The 21,010-nt window shown below is 40.3% G+C and overlaps 1 protein-coding gene across 1 annotated transcript; it reads left to right on the top strand.

Moving 5' to 3' along the window:
* The first annotated feature begins 4,768 nt into the window (after positions 1–4,768).
* LOC148128325 (vomeronasal type-2 receptor 26-like) lies at positions 4,769–12,787 on the top strand. The gene is made up of 7 exons (XM_087934157.1): positions 4,769–4,896; positions 4,992–5,237; positions 6,966–7,257; positions 7,571–8,407; positions 9,828–10,046; positions 10,554–10,683; positions 11,883–12,787. Exons 1-7 carry the CDS (start codon positions 4,769–4,771, stop codon positions 12,785–12,787), a joined length of 2,757 nt encoding a protein of 918 aa, XP_087790283.1.
* The last annotated feature ends 8,223 nt before the right edge of the window (positions 12,788–21,010 follow it).

The following is a 21,010-nucleotide window of genomic DNA, read 5'->3' as shown; positions in this document are numbered from 1 at the left end:
CAACTTTTGTACTGCAAAAACATTTGGACTACACAACTCTTGCAGAGTAAAGCAATAGACACAATTTACATAGACTTCTGCAAAGCCTTTGCTCCAGTGGTACACTACAAACTACTGTTAAAACTATGCTCTTATGGCATTTCTGGATCCCTGCACAAATAGATAGCTGCATTCCTGTCAAACAGGCAACAAGTAGTCAAAACAAGGAGTGTTGTTGAGGTAATTCCCCATTAGGAGAATGAGACGTAATGAGAGCAGTGAAGAACAACACACAAAAAGCACACAGATACACTTTACAGTTAACATAGGTTTTTACTTCCATTAAATGTTTAAGCACAGTCCAAGATAAGCAGTCCAAGTCATTCATAGGTAAGGCAGTCAGTGTTCAGTTCAGGGATAGTCCAAATATCAAAGTCCAGTATCAAAAAACAGTTCAGTAACAGACTTACATCAACGATCAATAACAGTCATTTAGGAGGAACGGCAACACTCTCCAACAGAAGAAACAGATACTCACACACTCACTGAGACTAAACAACCCAGGTTTCTGGCTCCATCTTATGGCCATTTGAGAAACCACACCCAATTACAGTTTTAGCATTTTCTTAGAGACATAGTATAAAAATCCTAGTTTATATATTTCCAACCCAAATAACTGTTAGGTGACTTACATTCCTAACATTCTCCCCTTTGGGTAGGACAATATATACAACCTTACATTCTAAGTTCCTAATCCTCGCAGCAAGCCTTATGCTTTATAGAGCCTTGGGCCTTTGTAAAATGACCTGCTATATTGTTTTCTGACATACAACATTCTAGCTTAATCATCTAAAACTATCTTGCAATCTGCAACTCTTACACTACAAAAACATATGGACTACACAACTTGATCAGGGCAAAGCAATAGACACAATCTACATAGACTTCTGTAAAGCCTTTGATTCAGTGGTACACGACAAACTACTCCTAAAACTAAAATCTTATGGTGTCTTTAGACACCTGCATAACTGGATGGAAGCATTCCTATCAAACAGACAACAAAAGGTCAAAATTGGGAGTGTCCTATCAAATTCTGTACCTGTCAACAGTGGTGTCCCCCAAGGTAGTGTTCTAGGACCAACTCTTTTCATACTTTACATAAATGACCTCTGTGGTCATATCAAGAGCAACTGCATTCTCTTCACTGATGATGTAAAGCTATTCAATACCACAGACAATACTGCTACCCTTCAAAAAGACCTCAACTATGTATCAGAATGGTCAAAGAAATGGCAACTTCAAATCTCAACAAATAAATGCTCTGTCTTTCATATTGGCAAAAAAAAAATCAGAAAAATAAAATACAGGCTGAATCGTCAAGACCTTGTTGATGATCCAAACTCTGTCAAGGATCTTGGAGTACTCATCTCTAATGATCTAAGTGCTAAAGCCCACTGTAACTACATAGCCAAAAAGGCATCAAGAGTTGTTAACCTAATCTTACGTAGTTTTTTCTCTGGAAATATTACACTACTAACTGGAGAATACAAACATTTGCTAGACCAATACTCGAATACAGCTCATCAGTCTGGAAACCACATTATGTATCTGATCTTAACACAGTTGAGAAAGTCTGGAAATATTTCACAAGAAGAGTTCTCCACTCCTCTACTCATTGCAGAATACCTTATGCCACCAGACTTGAAATTCTAGACCTAGAAAACCTATAACTAAGCTGTCTTCTGTCTGATCTAGGTATGGTATATAAAATCATACATTGCAATGTCCTACCTGTCTATGAATACTTCATCTTTAACCATAACAATACAAGAGCAAACAATAGATACAAACTCAAGGTTCATCACACCAAACTTGATTGAGGAAATACAACTTCAGCAACAGAATGTCTGGAATACTTCACCTGACTCTGTGGTTTCTTCCCCATACCCCAAAAAATTTAACCTTAGACTGTCTACTATTGACCTCACCCCTTTCCTAAGAGGTCTATAGGGGGTGTGCATAAGCGCACCAACGTGCCTACCATCCCTGTCCTATTATTTCTTTTACTTTTCATATATGTATCTGTTGTGATTGGAAGGACCAATCCTGTTAGGAACTTTGAATCTGATGACTGTTAGATCATGGATTGACGTCAGAACCAGGAAACGTTAATCTGATGGGCAAGCCAGTTAATTAGCACGTTGCCTTAATGGGTATAAAAGGAACGAAATGACTGTTTGAATTTCAAAAGGGAGTCCTAACAGTTTTGCTTGCAGTTTTGAATGAGAACTTACTCCCTTTAGTTTGATTTGATTGTGAAATGACTGTTTGAATTTCAAAAGGGAGTCCTAACAGTTTTGCTTGCAGTTTTGAATGAGAACGTTACTCCCTTTAGTTTGATTTGCAGGACTGGCCTGAACCTTCAACCTCCTCTGCTTCTCAATCAGGTTATCAGCCGGAAACGGCTGACAATGAGGAACTTATGGAGACTTCAGGTGAAGGTAATAATTTAGATGATTGCTGGGTGGATGTCAGAAGCAGGCGTCTCCTTACGAGAAGAAACCAACGGGAGCACAGGAGGAGGGCAGATCAGTAATTAGACTAATTAGTTGCTGCTCTATAAAGGGAGAGAGATGACTTTGCACGTCGTCCGGAACAAACTGTTTGTTTGCAAGGAGAACCGAAGATTTTGGCTTGGAGGATTTAAACCTGAAATATCTTGTTGAGACTTGGATTTATTTCGTTGGAACTATTAACTTGGACTATCTTGTGGAGGCTAACTACAGCTGTTATCAGTGAAGATTCCTGTTTGCTGCCTTTATTTGCGAGGACTGCTGCTTTCAGCCTTATCTGTTTATTTTGGAAGGTGGGACATAACATGTATCCATGTATTCATCACTATGGTTTTCCTTATACCTATTATCTTTAAGCAATTGGCAAACCAAATAAAATAAAAAACAAAGGTTTTTGGTCTTTGGGATGTGAGGGGCCAAGGATAGGATGCAACAGAATGGCTGATGATGACAATGGTGATGTTAGTAAATCAGATTCTTCTAGAGAGCATCAGCACAATAATAAGTCTCATTTGCATTTTCCTGGACTCCTAACTGCCCATGCTTGATGGTTGGTGACATGAAAAACCACCAGGTGGTCAGGTTGAGCCGGAATGGATGCACTGCCCTCATCCTGCTCCTTCCAAAGTTCATCTAAAAGTGCAACCAATGCTATTTCCATCCCATACCATGCCTGAACATTCAAAGAAATGAGAGTTTATCAAAAGTCCACTAAAATTGTCCAGTATGATGTAGTCCAGTAATTGTTTCTTCTGTAGAGGGCAAACCAAGTAATCTCTCAAGGATGAATTCATGCTGAATGCCACTCAACCATAAATTTTATCCTAATTTTCAGAGTTTGTAGTAATCCAGCCAGCACACAAACAAATAATTCAGCAGGATTCATTAGATATAAGAAACTTCTTTATATACAATAATATAAAACATGATGCATGTATACAATACCCATGCATCTCTTGCAACGTGGTAGAAAGAAGAAATAGCAAGTACAAAAACAAACACTCTCAAGCAAAGACAAAATGAACTCTGTGATGACCCATGGCCGGGCACAAAGGCAACACAGTCAGATAAGCAATAAGAGTCCCTTTATTATCTCTAACTTTGCCCCTAGTGTCCAGGTTACCCTAGTGTCAGGGTCCTTTCCTCCCCTATAAGCCAAGCAAATCATGTTGCTCCTTTCTCAGCTCCTCCCTGTGTGCCTTAGGATGAAGAGAGGATGGGCCTGGGTCTTCCTCTGAATTCCCTCTCCCTTGTTCCACCTCTTCCCTGCTCTTCCAAGCCAGACTTTGCCCTTCCTCAGTTTGTTCCACAGCCAACAGAGCCAAACTCCCACTCCCTGTCAGCTGTTTGGCTTCCTCCTCGGAGTCAGATTCTGACAGGGGTATGACAAACTTTTTTATACACAGAACAGTTAAGGTAAGCCATGCATAGGCTTCAAGCTGTCTCACATGTCTCACAACAAATCCTGTGTCTCAGTCACCAAACCACTGGTTGATCTGTAGCTATGACTATTCCAGTTCATGAATTCTTATACACTTCTTATACACCAATAACTCCTGAGTTTCTGACTCTACTCTTTCACCATTCTTGCTTCTGTTCTCTCTGTTTCTCTTGTGAACATTCAGACTCTCCACAGCTCAATTTTATTCTCTTTAACAAACTGAAGTTTAGTCCAGGAAGACCTGGATTTAGCTCAGTCTCTTACTCTAAAAAACTCTGACTGGAACTGTTTTCAGATGAAGAAGGTACTAACATAACACTATATACCCATTCTTTGTTATCCCAGTTTCTAATTTCATTTCCTGCCATGTGGCTACAAATAAACTAGTTATCCCATCCAAGCATTGGCATGGTTGCTCACAGCTACAAGGCTACGACTGATTCTCATGTGCTACCAAACCCCATTAGCATTCTTACTAGCTGACCAACTTATGGACCAGGCCAAGCTCCATCTTGTTTGCAGGGAGTCAGTTTCATGGAGGTCAAATTCACAACTTCAGCATGACTTCATCTACTCTGTGCATTACAAGAAACACAAACGTTTTTCCATTCTAGTGTATGAGTAACTATTGCTAAAGGGTTTCTTTCCTTGCAATTATCATAAGAACAGTAATTCTTAGTGAGTCCTCTGTGGATTTCTAGATACAACACCTTCCAAGGTAAAACCTCTTATAAAAAATATGTCTGAAAATGTGTTCTCCAGATGGGGGCAGGACATGTCACCTCAGCCTGTCTTGCAAAGAGCTCATTCCTGGGTTGGAAGAGACTCGCATGTCTTTGTTTCCTCTATGGTCACAGCCGAAACACAGGTGAGAGGAAGCATGGTTGATGTAAATGTGTCCTGGTAGCATAGGTAGTATCTGCTCTGCTAAAGTTCCAGTGGGATTTCAGGAGCAACTTTCAAATCAGTTTCTGCATAAACCTTGATTTCTGTTCTAGGGGGGAAGGTGATAAGAATGATTGGGCAGGAGTCATGCTACTTCTGATGCTGATATTCTTCTGGCTCCTGGCTCCAACTACACTGAAGAGGCTGCAAACCATGTGTGTTATCAGGGATTATATCAAATTAGAGGAAAGCTACTATAGGCCTGGTGAACTCATTATTGGTGGGAATTTGCCCTTGGGAGCCAGTTTTGATTCTACTGTTTCTCACTTTAATACATCGAATCTTACTTCAGTTACTGGGTAAGTTTCAGCTGGGGGACAAACATACATCTAAATAGTCTCTTTGTTTTAAATTCTGGCACCCCTTTCACAAATACTACTTATATTTTTTTGCACTGTCCTAGTACACTATACTATAGAACATTTTGTGCATCTCTCAGTAAAATGGCAAGCTCTTCAAATTGACTGGACCTCTCAATCTCTTCCCCAAGAGAATGATAAAAAAACACATGAAGAGGGAAAGTGTGCTGGCATAGTGAAGAAGTCACATTACAATATTAATCTGGACAGGGGTGGAAAATTAAAATAAAAGCTCAATCCCATTGGTTCAGCAGTTATAAAAATCCTTCTCAGTGTTGGAATCAGCATTGCACAGGGATAATGGCCTTCAATAAATCTATGAGGTGACACCCCCCCACACACACACACTGTAGTCCTGTGTTCAGCAATGTTTTCCCCACCTGTAGAAGTTTCTCCAAGAGAGACCCTTAATTTTTATGGTGAAAGAGGAAGAGTTGGGGAGGATTACAACCATTGGAGCAATGTGAACTTGGGAGAAATCATGGACAGTTAAAAAAACAGCCATTTGATATGGAAGGAAATGCTTGTTTCCTTTCTCACAAATTCATTCAAATTCAGCAAAGAAAGATCCTTTAAAAAAACCCAAACCAATAAAATTTGGGTGTTGCTTCCCCAACCCCCTGCTCAAACAAAGAGTGAAGCAAGTTCTACCAGCACACAAGCTTTCCTGTAATGTTCCCCAGCCTTTTCTCACTATAGCCTTGTGAAAAGCCAATACCACCCCCAGAAGAATGAAATCTTTTGTGGGATAATAATTGGATAAACATGTATTTTTAGAGGCAGGAAACAGATATTTTGTGCCCATTAAAAAAGACTGGGCCTAATATTGGAATGTGCAGAAATGAGTAGATTAACATTGGCAATTAAAGAACAAGAAGAAGTGGAATATTATATGATATGGGATTTATTTTATAAATGGTTGGAAAATAAAGTAAGAACTTAAATGAATATTGTTATAATGATAAGATTTATAAAGGTTAAGTAGTTTTTAATATGAATGTAACCATAGTAAGAAATGTATACAAAATATGAATATTTGCACAAGATATATGTACCCAGTTGACACATTGTATAACTGAAAGGTGGATTTATTGTTAAATAAAATTAAAAAAAAATGGTAAAAAAGAAAAGAAAGAAAGATTGGGCCAGCCTATTCAGAAACCAGCTCCAGTCTCCCTGCCCCCAAGCAGGAGCTGAGGAGGCCACTTTTTAGAAATGCAGATTTGGTAATCCATTCAAGACAGGATATTTTGAAACAAAGGCAGAATGGTAGAATTAGAAGCAGCTCAGAGCAGTCCAAAGCCTCTTCATTGTATCTCCTCCAGAGCAGTCCAAACTTCAACCAAATTAGCTCAGACAAGCACCAAGTATTTGCATTTCCTCTTTTACCTATAGAGCCAGATATGACCTCTACATAATCCCTACATGACACCCATAGGAATCTCATCGATTAGAGCATATGTTCTTGCACAGGAACAGCAAGCTCAAATACAAAGTCCAAAGAAGACATAAAAACCACCCACTCTCAACTCCCTTTGGTCAAGCTCCCCTGAACCACAACTCCTGGTGGTTCTTCTTCATCAATAAACCATCTTTCCAATCAGCCTCCATGTTTCCAATGTCTTTCTCCCACTTGGAACTGAACCAGATGGATATTTCTCCCAACAGGATCATACCCAGTAACTACCAGGCGTTCCTTGCATTGATGTTTGCTGTTTCCAAGGTCAATGAAGATATTCTTCTGTTCCCCAACATCACCCTTGGCTTCCACATTTATGGACATTTCCAGAGGGAAAGGTTTATTTTCTTAAACAGTCTCTCTATGCTCTCCGCACAAGGCCAAGTGGTTCCAGGTTACAAATGTGACCAGCTGGATACTCTGCTGTCCATAATTGGTTGTCTCAATGCCAAATCCTCAAGGCAGATGGCCTCCATCTTCAGTGTTTTTAAGGTCCCACAGGTAAAAGAGGTCCCTTGGATACAGTATGGACTAGACAAATATCAGAAGCATATTCAGAAGCCAAAGAGGTAGTTTTTTGTGGGAGGTGGCACAAATTGAGCGTATGACTCTTAGTTTATTCTTTACTAAAGGGTAGCCACTGTTTTAGTGTCATATATTCTCTGTATCGATTTGATGATTTCTTCTCTTCTGACATACAACAACCATTCAAAATGTATAACTGGTGGTAGGGCAATAAACCACACAATGGTGACCCCTAAAGTCAACATAAACTTTTACTTTGTATTTGAAAAAAGAATATCTTTTTCTCCAGCTTGGTGTTGGCTTTGAGTTCTCTCCAGGAGAGAGAAGAGTTTATCCTTCCTTCTTCCGGATTAACCCCAAGGAATTAATTCAGTATGTGGGTTTAGTCCATCTGCTCCTATATTTCCAGTGGAACTGGGTTGGGCTTGTGTCCTCTGAAGATGAAATTGGAGAACATTTCATTTCAACTTTGATGCCAATGCTCAAGGAGAAGGAGATCTGCCTGGCTTTCACTGAAAGTTTGAAATTGGATGATATTCAAATTACATTGAGAAAGTTTCTTCTCAATTTCATTACCTGGTCTAAACCAGAAGTGTTCATTCTGTATGGAAGCTTCACTGTTTCTACCAGCATGGTCGCAGCAGTAATTAATTATGAAAATATAAACAAGGCATCATTTAGGAAAGTTTGGATTTTAACTTCCCATTGGAAAGTTAGTGTGGAGGAATCTCAGGAAGGATTGAAATACATACGGTTTTTTCATGGTGTTTTGCATTTGAGGGACCACTCCGGGGATGTCTCAGAATTCAGCCACTTCCTCCGGTCTTTAGACCCCATGAACCCAAAAGGAGACGTCTTTCTCCCTCAATGGTGGGAATTGGTCTTTGGCTGCAAGATCCATCAATCAGGAAAGATCCCTCCAAAGGCGGGAAAACCATGTACAGGAAAGGAGAATGTTCAGAAGCTGCCAAATTACACTTTTGAAACAAGAATGACAGGTGAAAGTTACAATGTCTACAATGCCATCTATGCTGTAGCACATGCATTACATGTGATGTATGGATCCAGAGCTCGACTGACCATGATGAGGCTTGGAAAGATGATCTCAAATGTCCAGTCATGGCAGGTAATTACTATTGCTTTTTCCTGAGTCCACAGATGCTTAGAGAGAAAGCTCCCCATATGAATTTCTTCAGTTACTGATTCATTGTCTGCCTACTCCAATATCAAGTCATGCTGGATTAAAACAGCAATTATTTAAAGCAGCTAAGAACAATATGTTATTGAAAAAGGGCAGAGGGGGAAAGGAGAAGTAAACCAAACCAATGGCCCATAGGTTTCACAGAGGAAAGACTTTTATAAAGTCCTGGATAGCCTTCAACATTTGCCCGAGTTTCCAAAGGTGACCATTCCAAGGAGGAAGTTCAGCCCAAAACAAGATAGCAATCTGGGTGTGTTTGTGCAACACATTTGAGCAAGTCAGTTGAAATCTTAATGGGCATCCATGCAGAACAATCTCAGATTTGCTCAAAATGTGCCCCGAACCAACTTGCAAAAATACACTCCATTTCTTTGAACCTTGCTTTATGTTTCTATGGCTCAGTATCTTCTGTGATCCTGCCCGTTTTTTTTAGTTTTCCATTTGATGCACTACTCAGCTTGTTGTGTGAAAACAGATCTTGTTTAATAATGGACAGAAACTAAGCAAGGAGAGTAGCAACCTAGAACTAAGGAGAAATTTCATAAAATTGAAAACAATCAGGGGAACAGCTTACCTTAAAAAGTTTTGAGTGCTCCATTGATGGAGGAATTTAAGTAGTGACAGGACAGCTACTTGTCTGAAATTGTATAGGGTCTTCTGCTTAAGCAGGGGATTGGACTGTATTATTCTATGTTTCTATGTCAACCACAGCACACAGCGGGATTCAAAGTGATCCTAATGGGCTCCTGGTCTGAAATTCATCAGAATTTTCTGCATCAAAGCCAAACATGTTGGACCCCTCTGAATTGACAAACCACTCCAGTGCTTCATTCCACATGGCCCAGTTAGTCAGATCAGGTTCCTGTGTTCTGCTGTCTTTGTCTGTGAACTAGAAAAAGTCAGTGGATTTTTCCATGATAGAAATTATTTATTGATAGAATGATAGAAATTGTGATAGAAATTATTTACTCATTTCTGAAATTCATTTGTCAATTAACAAGACCTTGGGCCAAAGTATCTATTTGAAACTGCAGGTAGCCAAGTATTCCAGGAGGAAAATCCTATAATCCTATAATTATATTTGGAGTACGGAATTAAAATGTTTGAATGTCTTAATTGAACCGGAGTGTCATACCATGTGACAATAGGATGTTTTTGCCATTTCAGAATTGAACATTTGGCGTTGTCCCTGATTGCTCAAATCTCCACCAAGGGAACTCCTCTAAGCTTTTCACACATAAACCCATCTTCTCAAGAGGGCCATCATGAGATGATAGAAGACACAATGTCTCATGTGTAGCTCTAGCCCAAATACTCCAATTTCTGAAGGTCTCCTTTCTTTCAGATTCTTGCCTATTTGAGCAATGTGCAGTTCAACAACAGTGCTGGAGATGAAGTCTCCTTCTCAGAAGATGGACTGGGATCTGCTTGTTATGATCTTCTCAACTGGCTGTTCCTCCCCAATCAATCCTTTGTCCCCATGAAAGTTGGGCAAGTAAATCCTGAGGCTCCCCCAGGCCAAGATTTCACCATTAAATCTGATGGAATCATCTGGGCCACAAAGGTGAGCTGCAAGGAAATACTGTAAGTTCACAGGAAGTTTCATTCTCTTCTTGCAATGCAGAACATCTTTCTAAGTTGAAAAACAATCAATTGAGTCAGAAATTCATTTGCATGTAATACTTTTGAGGTCTGATTTGTGCAATTCCACAAAGGGTTAGGCTTGGGAACAACTGCTTAAAATGCAGGATGCAATTACAGCAAGCAACAGTGATTTCCATGGCCCACTCACACTCAATTTCTGGTTCTTCCTTTTAGAAATGCTGTAATTCAATCACAAGCCTTTCTCTGAAGGCTGAGATCCCAGTTCCAGTCTTCCACATTCATGGGTGTGTCAGACCTGGATCCCTCAGGACTGTTCTTGATTTTTGATAGACAGTGGCAAAATATTTCTTTAGGAAAAAAACTGAACAAAGAAGTAGGAATAAGGAAGGGAAATAGGAATGGGGAAAAATAAATGCAGCAGGTTCATTGCTTAGGTCACCCCAAGTATTTCTATTTTTTCTTTCAGAAGGTGCCTTTTGCCAGGTGTGCCATGAAGAGGTGTCATGCAGGAGAGAGGAGAAGAGTTCCAGAGGGCAAGCAGGTTTGCTGCTACCACTGTGATGCTTGTCCAGAAGGGACCTTTTCTAATCAGACAGGTAGAGTGTCAATGGTCTGACTAGAGAACCCCCCCAAAATAGGTACTTTTAGGAACTTTGTAATCCCAAAAGCAAAACTTTATTGGATACCACCATTTCAGTACTATAGAATCAAAACCAGCTCTAGTTTTTCCCACACAAGGTTTACATGATTAAAGGATAGCTTGTCCTTCTTCCCATCCCTGGCTGTTCATATTGTCCAATTATGAATCATCCTTTTGTTTTGAGAACAGTTCACTTCTTTGTTCAGTTCAGCAATGGCCTTGGCTCTGGAGTGTCTGCATTTTTTCTCACTCTTCTCTCCCAGTTTTTTGGCAAATTGAATAGTGATAAGACTTAAATGTTTCAAAAACAGTTCAGTCTTGATATAGAGCAGACATCAAATGTAAATCTTCCAGGATCAAGGAAATCATTAAATCATTTTTATTTGTTATTGTTATCATTTCTGATGAGAATGACATGCACTCCTACTTTTTAGCAAATCCTTTCAGAAAACTACCCTCAGGAAAGGACATCTTTCCTGATCCTCAACAATTGCTTGCTGGATGGATTTAGGGCAGAATTTGTGGATCCCCAGCATGCATTTCCACTCCTACTCTAATATCTAATGTGTAAAAACTAACTTTCAGTCTTTTCCTGAAGAAATGGTGTGTGTGATTAAGCTTTAATTTTCATCATTTAGAGCATTATTCTTCTGGCAGCTCTATGAATCTCTGAGGAAGCAGACCTGCCAGAGAAAGAGGAGATCCATCTATTAATGTATCCTTAATAGGAGTGATCAAATAAGTCTGAATAAAAACATTTGAAAAACAAAGCAGGTTAAGGCAGCAATAATGTATGCCCAAACAAAACAGCAGCATTCCTGGATAATAGAACTATCAATCTTCTGTGTGTTCCATTACAAAGTCAGGGGAAAAACAGGCAGCTGCCTCAGACTTAAAGCATATTACCCATGGAAGTGCACAGTGAATGGATAGCTGGAACTGAACAAATCCTTGTCTCTGACCAATCTATCCCCGGGATCATCTTCAATGAAGGATGGTTTCCTCTTTTTGATTCCCCAAAAATTGCACAGTGGGCAGTTTCAATCCCTTATGGATAGGGCAATAGCAGAAAGGCAACACTTATATCTTCTTTGCAAGCAGGATAATGGGCATGGTAGATGCCCCTGAAATTCTTAAATAGACTCTTGATTTCAGATGCAGTTCACTGTAAACCATGCCCGGAAGACCAATATCCCAATAAGGACAAGGACCAATGCATTGCCAAGAAGACCCACTTCCTTGACTATCAAGATACCTTGGGATACATTTTAGTTTTTCTTGTTCTTTTTCTCTCAGTGATCACAGCTGCAGTCCTGCTGATTTTCTGTAAACATCACGACACACCAATTGTCAAGGCCAACAACCGAGATCTCAGCTACATCCTCCTGGTCTCCCTCCTGCTCTGCTTCCTCTGTTCTTTCTTTTTCATTGGTCAACCCGGGAAGATCACTTGTCTCTTCCAACAATCTGCCTTTGCCATTCTCTTTTCACTTGCAGTTTCCTCTGTGTTGGCAAAGACTGTCATGGTGGTTCTGGCCTTCATGGCCACCAAGCCAGGGAACAAGACAAGGAAACTCTTAGGAAAACCACTGACCTACTCCATTGTCATAGCCTGTCCCCTGATCCAAGCAGTCCTTTGTGCCACCTGGCTGGGAACCTCTCCCCCATTTCACAACTTTGACTTTCACTCCTTGTATGGTGAAATCATCTTGGAATGCAAGGAAGGCTCAGCTTTAATGTTTTACATAGTCCTTGCCTACCTAGGTTTTTTGGCCTTCATCAGTTTCACAGTGGCCTTTCTAGCTAGAAAGTTGCCTGATAGTTTTAATGAAGCAAAGTTCATTACTTTTAGCATGCTGGTCTTTTGCAGTGTTTGGATCTCCTTCCTGCCCACCTACCTGAGCACCAAAGGGAAGTCCATGGTGGCAGTGGAGATCTTCTCCATTTTAGCCTCCGGAGCTGCTCTCTTGTCTTGTATCTTTTTCCCCAAATGCTACATTATTCTGCTGAGGCCTGATCTGAATTGTAGAGAAAATATAGTAAGAAACAAAAATGTCTAACTAATGTAAGGAGTTGCCTCATTTATATTTGTCTTCGTGGTATGTTTAGAATGTCATAGATATCTAAAAATGATGTCATAAAGAAGAATTTGTCCTATAATTGTTTCATATGCACCTGCTGTCGTAACAATCTGCCAGCCTCTGGTTTATCAGTCCTCGAAGTGTCCTCAGTGATATTTGTGTTTATTATTTCAAGGAGGACATTTTTTTCACTTTATTCCTTTTAATGGATTTCTTTTAAAGGTTATATTTTAAGGGTTGTGTTTAGTGTTTTTAAGCCTGTATATTTGTTTCCCATACATTTCTGGGGCTTTATACAATTTCTATTATTATTCAACTATTTTTAAATCAGAGTTTAAATCCCCAAGCACTCATTTATGCTGTGTTGTATCATCAATATGGGTCTATTTCCTGGGGTGGATGAGTGAAGAATATCAATAGTGTATGAAATATTTTGTTCATGTCTTTGCACCATTCATCTCTTGTAACTCCTCAATAAACAATAGTGCCATGTGAGTGATATGTTCACAGGCATAATTCAATTTCAGTCCAACATCACAATAATATTTCCTTTTATGAGTACATGTCTCAAGCAAGGTTACCAGGACATGACAATCATCTCAGCTTCCTAGCTAAACTTATTAGATACTTTCAAATCACCCAGTCCTTTGACATTAGTGCATTAAAAGTGTTAATAACTGCTACACTCTGCCCTCCTTGTTGTGGTCATTAAATGACTCACAGGTACTTAAGTCTCTATCTTTGAGGGACATGGGCAGTTCAAAAATGTAAAGAAAACAAAAAATAGGTGGAGCATGGATTGCCCAAGACATCTCAAGTCTCCCCCAACTCCTGAGTCATGCTAGGCTTTGCTTCCTGGACCTCAGGAGAATGCTCTCCAATTTATAGGGCTTGTTAAAAATATAGATTGATCGCTTATCCATGGCTTTGAAACAAATCCAGGATGACACACAAAAACAGAAAGTAACAGTGAGACTTGATTTGCAACTTGTTGAATTGGAATCTAATTTGTTGGTACAAGGCGTAAAGAAGAAAGAACCTCATTTCAAAATTACAGATTTTCCAGAAAAGATAGAAAGGAATATGAATACAAATAAAATAAATCCTGAGATAATGGAATTGATGAATGAGGGACTGGACTTTCTTGGCAAGATAAAGGGTGCATTTTTAAAAAGACTTTCCGAACAATGGATGCTGCAGAGAGATTTACAACAGAGACCTACGATTGGGAAATGAGATGGAATTGTTGGGAAAGTTCCCTATTAAAATGCTAAGAAAAGGGTTATTATTAAGAGCCAAGTAAAGATATTTGATCCAGGAAAGATCAGAGATAGTGATTATGGGGATTTCTGGCAGACAAGAAACTGCCTTAGACTATGAGTTAAATATAATAATACATTGTTAACAGAGGGCTTTGAAGTTTAACTTTGAGTTGATTGTCCTGTGAACCATTTCTTCATATATATATAATTTATGACAGGTCAAATAGAATAGTGGTGTATAAATCTTGGACCTATTTTGCAAATGGGAAAGCTACTATTGTTGCAATATATTTGTCAGTGTTCAACTGGCAGGATAATATGTGTTTTGGCTTTTTGTCCTTTTAACAGATCTTTTTGAAAGATTTTGTCTAGTTTTGTTTTGCCTTTGTAAAAAAAAAAATCTTTCCCTCCTTGGATTTTGTATCTAAAAAATATGGAGGGAAAATTCAAACTGTTCCTTGCCATCCAACAGTCCTCCTGCACTAGGGCAAAACTGGGACAGCATGGCTTGGTAAGTCAATGGTTGTACAACTGACTATCATCAGCATTCAGATGATATCCAACCTCAAACTGAAAATGCCTTATTGATGCACCCTGAAATTTGGAGGAATTGGGCTCAATCTCTCCCCTCCAACCTACACTGGATGGAATCAGCTTCAGATAAAGGAAAGAACCATATAAGAATATGTTCCCATTCTTATTACTCCAGTTTCTAATCTCATCCCCTGCCACTTAAGTATAAATAAAATAGTTATTCCATTCCAATCATTGGCATGATTGTTCAGGATACAACAGATTATCATGTGCCACCACACCCACCAACACTCACACTATCTGAGCAAATTATGGCACAGGCCAAAATGCACCTTGTCTGCAAGGTCTCAGTTTCATGTAGGTCAAACACACAACTTCACCATGACTCTCAAATCCATCTGCTCTGTGCATTTCAAGAAGAGACACAAACATGTTTTCCATTCTGCTGCATGAAGAGAAACTGTTGCCAAGGGGATAGGACAGTGGCTTTTCCCTGCAATTATCAGAAGAACAGTAATTCTCCATGTATCCCATGTGGATTTATAGACACAAAAATCTTCCAAGATAAAACTTGATTTTAAAAATATATTTGAGTTTTCTAGATGAGGGACAGGATATGTCACCTCGGTTAGTCTTGAAAAGAACTAACTTCTGGGTCTGAAGAGATTCATGTGCATTTGTTTCCTCTTTGGTCACAGCTCAGACATAGGTAAGAGGAAGCATTGTTAAGATAAATTTGCCCTTGGGCCAGCCAGGTGGCACATCTGGTGTCTGCTCTGCTGAAGCTCTGGTGATATTTCAAGTGCTACCTGCAATTCAGTTTCTGTACAAACCTTGATATCTATTCCAGGAGGGAAAGTGATAAGAATGTCTGGGCAGAAATTATGTTACTGCTGATGCTGCTATTCTTCTGGCTCCTATCTCTAACTTCTACAAAGATACTCCAAACAGTATGTGTGTTGAGGAATTATTTTCAGTTAGAGGAAAGCTACTATAGCCCTGGTGATCTCATTATTGGTGGGAATTTGCCCCTGGGAACCATTGTTCTATCCAAAGACTCAGACTTTCAAGAAGACCCATCGATGCTTACTATACATTATTTGTAAGTTTTCCCTGCAGGCAAAACATGCAGATGATTTTTCATATTGCCTTAAATTCAGGGGCTCCTTTTAGATATCTGCTACTGTTTTGCAGTGTCCTAGTGTAGCTCACAATTTGTGTTTTTCTCAATAAAGTGCCAAGCTTACAAAATAGGCCAGAATTCTCAATTCTTCCTTGTGTTCCTCATCAGGAAAATGATAAACAACAACAAAGATGAGGAGGGACAGCAAATTAGAAACTGCCAGCTTAGTGAATAAATCAGATTATAATATTAATTTGGACAGTAACTTGTGGTAAACTCAAATAAAAGCTCAATCAGGAAGTATAAAAATCCCTCTTGGTTTTGAAATCAGCAGTGTTCATGAATAATGGCCTTCAGTAAATTGATGAGGTGACTACCACTGTTGTCCTATGATCAGCAAGGTTTACCACACTTGAAGAATCTGCTCTGAGAAAAACTCAAAATTGTTAGGGTGAAAGAGTTACAATGGGGAAGGATTACAATCTTTGGAGCAAGTGAAAATGGAAGGAATTGTAGAGGGGTATAAAACAATGCTTTATATGGATGGGAGAGCTGTTTTTTTGTTTCTCACAAATCCATCCAAAGTTAAACAAGGAAGATACCCGTAAAAACCTGAAACCCAATGAAACTTGTGAGTCCTGCTCAAAAGGTCTGCCCTAAAAAGTAAAGCAAACTCTACCAACACATGCCAGCTTTCCTGCAGTGTTCCCCAATGTTTTTCTCACTACAGAGCCATACCTAGTAACTACCAGCAGTTCCTTGCATTGATGTTTGCTGTCCCAGAAGTCAATAAGGATTTGCTTCTCCTTCCTAACATCACCTTGGCTTCCACATCTATAGTCATTTCCAGATTGAGATATTTATTTCCTTAAACAGCCTCTCCATGCTCTCCTCACAAGGCCAAGTGGTTCCAGGTTACAAATGTGATGGACAGGACACTCCGATCTCCATCATTGGATGTTGTGATTGGAAGGATCGGGACCTGTTAGGAGTTTTGAATCTGATGACTGTTAAATCGTGGATTGACATCAGAACCAGGAAACGTTAATCTGAAGGGCAAGCCAGTTAATTAGCACGTTGCCTTAATGGGTATAAAAGGACACAGCTGAGCTGGTGCATTTTGCCAGAAACAAAATGTCTATTTGAATGAGGACGTTACTGCAAAGAGATCTCTGTTTGTTTGAATTTTGAAGGGAAGTCCTAACAGTTTTTGCCAGCCGTTATCTTGTTATTTCCTACAGTTTGATTTGATTGTGAAATGGCTGCTTTGTGTTTGTTCGTTTGAATCTCCAAGAGGAGACATAACATTATTGTTTCTGGCCTAAACAAACCATCTTTCAAGCAAGATGAATTTAAATCAATTGCAGCGTTTGGTCGAGCAGCAGCAACAGCAAATAAATCAGCTACTGCAAAGCAATGTGACGCTTCAGAATCAGGTAACACAATTGCTGAATTATGTTTCCAGCTTACCAAGCCCTGCTGCTGTTCCCCCTGCCCCTCCTGTGAGGAAAAGCCCAGTATCCATGCCGGAGAAATTTTCTGGGCAAATGGACATGTTTCCGGCATTTCTGGGGCAGTGTCAATTATTTATGTCCTTGAGGCCTGAAAACTTTCCAAATGATCGGGCCAAGACAGGATTCATTCTTAGCCTCTTATCTGGGCAGGCTGCTAATTGGGCTACTCCTTTGTTAGTTCAAGATAGCCCGTTGTTGAATGATTTCCAGGGTTTTCTTCAGCAAATGAAAGTGATGTTTGAGAACCCAATTAAGATACAAACTGTGGACAGACGTTTGTGGGATATAAATCAGGGGAAACGTTCCCTCCAAGATTATGTTGCAGAATTTCGTTTGCTGTGTTTGGACTCCAATTGGAATGAACCGGCTCATATGGCTGCATTCCAGGAAGGTTTGTCTGATGCCATCAAAGATGAGCTGGTCCATGCAGAGAGGGCTTTAACTTTGGATGCATTGATAGTTCAGTGCTTACGAATTGAAGCTCGTTTACAGCAACGTGGACGCAAACGGCTCGGTATGGAATCATCTTCGTTTTCTCGTGCACATCCCACGCCACCGAGAGTTTTCCAACGCACGGTTAATGTTGAGGAGCCGATGGAGTTAGGCGCACTCCGCCCTCACTTAACGGCACGAGAACGATCGAGAAGGTTCCAGGAAGGCTTGTGCCTTTATTGCGGGGGTCTGGGACATTTTGTTAATTCCTGCAAACGGAGAGGGACCCGCAGATCCGTACCTGAAACCACTCTTGTCTCGTCAGGAAAACAGGGTAGACCTGATCTCAAGGAAACCCTAGGTCGGACACATTTCACATCCCCACCTCAAATTGCTGAAGTAAATCCTGGCCCTCCTCGGCATTTACTTTTGGACACTCGAATTTTTCTACAGTCACAGAAGGAGGGAATTCCTGCTGTTGCGTTGGTGGACTCAGGGGCTACAACCAGCTTTATGGACCGAGCTTTTGCTACGCACTATGGGATCCCATTGGTTGCTGTACATCCACCCATTAAGGTGGAAACCGTGGATGGGCGTGAGCTCAAGTCTGGGCCCATTCGTTTCGCCACCCAGCCAGTGCGTATGATCATTGGGGATCATGAGGAGGCGATAAGTTTTTATATCACCTCGAACCTTCATCTCCCTTTGGTGCTCGGAATGTCCTGGTTGCGGTTGCACAATCCATTGGTGGCTTGGTCGCAGAACGGTATTTCTTTTCCAAGTCTCCAATGTGTAGACCACCTGAGACAATTGGAACGAGCGACGCCTCCATTGGCTGTGGGAGACAGAGTGGGGTTGTCAACGAAACATCGTCAAGTTAATCATCAGACTCGGGGGAAGGGCCCTGCGGTGGGGGATAGTGTTGTGATTGGAAGGATCGGGACCTGTTAGGAGTTTTGAATCTGATGACTGTTAAATCGTGGATTGACGTCAGAACCAGGAAACGTTAATCTGAAGGGCAAGCCAGTTAATTAGCACGTTGCCTTAATGGGTATAAAAGGACACAGCTGAGCTGGTGCCTTTTGCCAGAAACAAAATGTCTATTTGAATGAGGACGTTACTGCAAAGAGATCTCTGTTTGTTTGAATTTTGAAGGGAAGTCCTAACAGTTTTTGCCAGCCGTTATCTTGTTACAGTTTGATTTGATTGTGAAATGGCTGCTTTGTGTTTGTTCGTTTGAATCTCCAAGAGGAGACATAACAATTGGAGGTGTCAACTCCAAATCTTCAAGGCTGATGGCTTCCATCTTCAGCATTCTCAAAGTCCCACAGTTAAGGGGGCTCTATTAAATACAGTATGGAGTAGATAAACATGAGAAGTACACACAGAAACCAAAGATGAAACCAAAGCTGGTTGGGGGAGGCATCATAACAGATAATCAGAGTTGGAAGGGACCTTATAGGCCATCTAGTCCAACCCCCCACCCAAGACCCTACACCATTTTTGATGGATGGGAGTCTAATCTCTTCTTGAAAGTCTCAAGTGATGTCACTTCCACAACTTCTGAGGGCAACTTTTGTTCCATTGGTTGATTGTTCTCACTGTCACAAAGCTTCTCCTTATTTCCAGGTTGAATCTCCTCTTGTTCAGTTTCCATCCATTATTCCTTGTCTGGCCTTTGGATGCTTTGGAAAATAGCTTGAGCCCTTTCTCCTCTCTGTGGCAGCCCCTCAAATATAGAAGACTGCTCTCCTGTCTCCCCTGGTCCTTCTCTTCCCTAGACTAGCCATGCCCAGTTCCTGTAACTGTTCTTCATATGTTTTAGTCTCCAGCACCCTAATCATCCTGGTTGCTCTTCTCTGTACTTTTTTTAGAATCTCAACATTTTTTTTGTAATGTGGTGACCATAATGAGCATGTTCTTCTTATGTCTTCTTGGGTGTCAAAATCTGTAGCTGGTAGCTTCCTAAGAATGGAAGAATCTTCTTAAGAATAGAAGAAGCTTGCCACACAAACTCAGTTAACCAGACTGGCAAGGTAATAAATTATAGACTGGTGACCCCTAATGTCACCAAAAACTTTTAACTTGTCTTTGAAAGAAGAATCTCACCAACACCAGCTTGGTGTTGGCTTTGAGTTCTCTCAGGGAGAGAGAAGAGTTTATCCTTCCTTCTTCCAGATTAATCCCAAAGAATCTCCTCAGTATGTGGGTTTAGTCCAGTGGAACTGGGTTGGGCTTCTGGCCCCTGAAGATGAGAGGGGAGAACATTTCATCTCAACTCTGATGCCAATGCTCAAGGAGAAGGAGATCTGCCTGGCCTTCACTGAAAGGTTGAAATTGGATGACCCTCTTATTACAATGAAAAAATTACTTCACATTTTCCAAACGTGGTCTAAAATGGAAGTGTTCATTCTGTTTGGGGACTCCAAAAGTATGACCAATGTACAGCTGTTTCTGCATGCTCATGAAATACCAAAAAAGACATATCTTCCGAAAGTTTGGATTTTAACTTCACATTGGAAACTTAGTGTGGTGGAATCTGAAAATGTATTGCATTTTATAAAGCCTTTCCATGGAGCCTTGCATTTTAGGGACCACACTGGTGATGTCTCAGAATTCAACCATTTTGTTCTGTCTTTAGACCCCTTGAACCCACAAGGAGACATCTTTCTCCCTCTATGGTAGGAAAATGTCTTTGGCTTCCAAGATCCATCAATCAGGAAAGATCCCTCCAAAGGGGGAAAAACCATGTACAAGAAAGGAGCAAGTGCAGAATCTGCCAAGTTACACTTTTGAAACAAGCATGACAGGTGAAAGTTACAATATCTACAATGCCATTTATGCACTGGCACATGCTTTATATGTGATGTATGGATTCTGAGCTCGACTGACCATGATGAGGTTTGGAAAGAGGATCTCAAATCTCCTGTCATGGCAGGTAATTTCTGTGGCTTTTTACTCAGTCCATAGATTCATAGAGAGGAAACTTCCCATATGAATTTCTTCAGTTATTGATTAAATGTCTGCATGCTCCCATATCAGTCCATCTCAAAGCATATTAAAACAGCAATTATTAAAAACAGCAATTATTAAGAGCAATATTTTATTGAAAGAGGATAAAAGGAGGAAAGAGAAGTAAAACAAAGCAGTGGTCCATAAGAGTAATACAGGAAATACAAAGTCCAGAACGGCCTTCAACAGTTGCCCAAATTTCAGGAGGTGACCATTCCAAGGAGGAGGAGCAAGATAGCAATCTGAGTGTGTTTGTGCAACACATTTTAGCAAGTCAGTTTAAACACAAATGGGCATATTTGCAGAACAATCTCAGTTTTGCTCA

The sequence above is a fragment of the Pseudonaja textilis genome, chromosome 1 (genome assembly GCF_049901715.1).
Source record: "Pseudonaja textilis isolate UNSWEBS1 chromosome 1, rPseTex1.2, whole genome shotgun sequence".
Lineage (NCBI taxonomy): Eukaryota > Metazoa > Chordata > Lepidosauria > Squamata > Elapidae > Pseudonaja > Pseudonaja textilis.
Note: the sequence above shows the minus strand (reverse complement) of the source record. Positions and strands in the feature narration are given on the sequence as shown.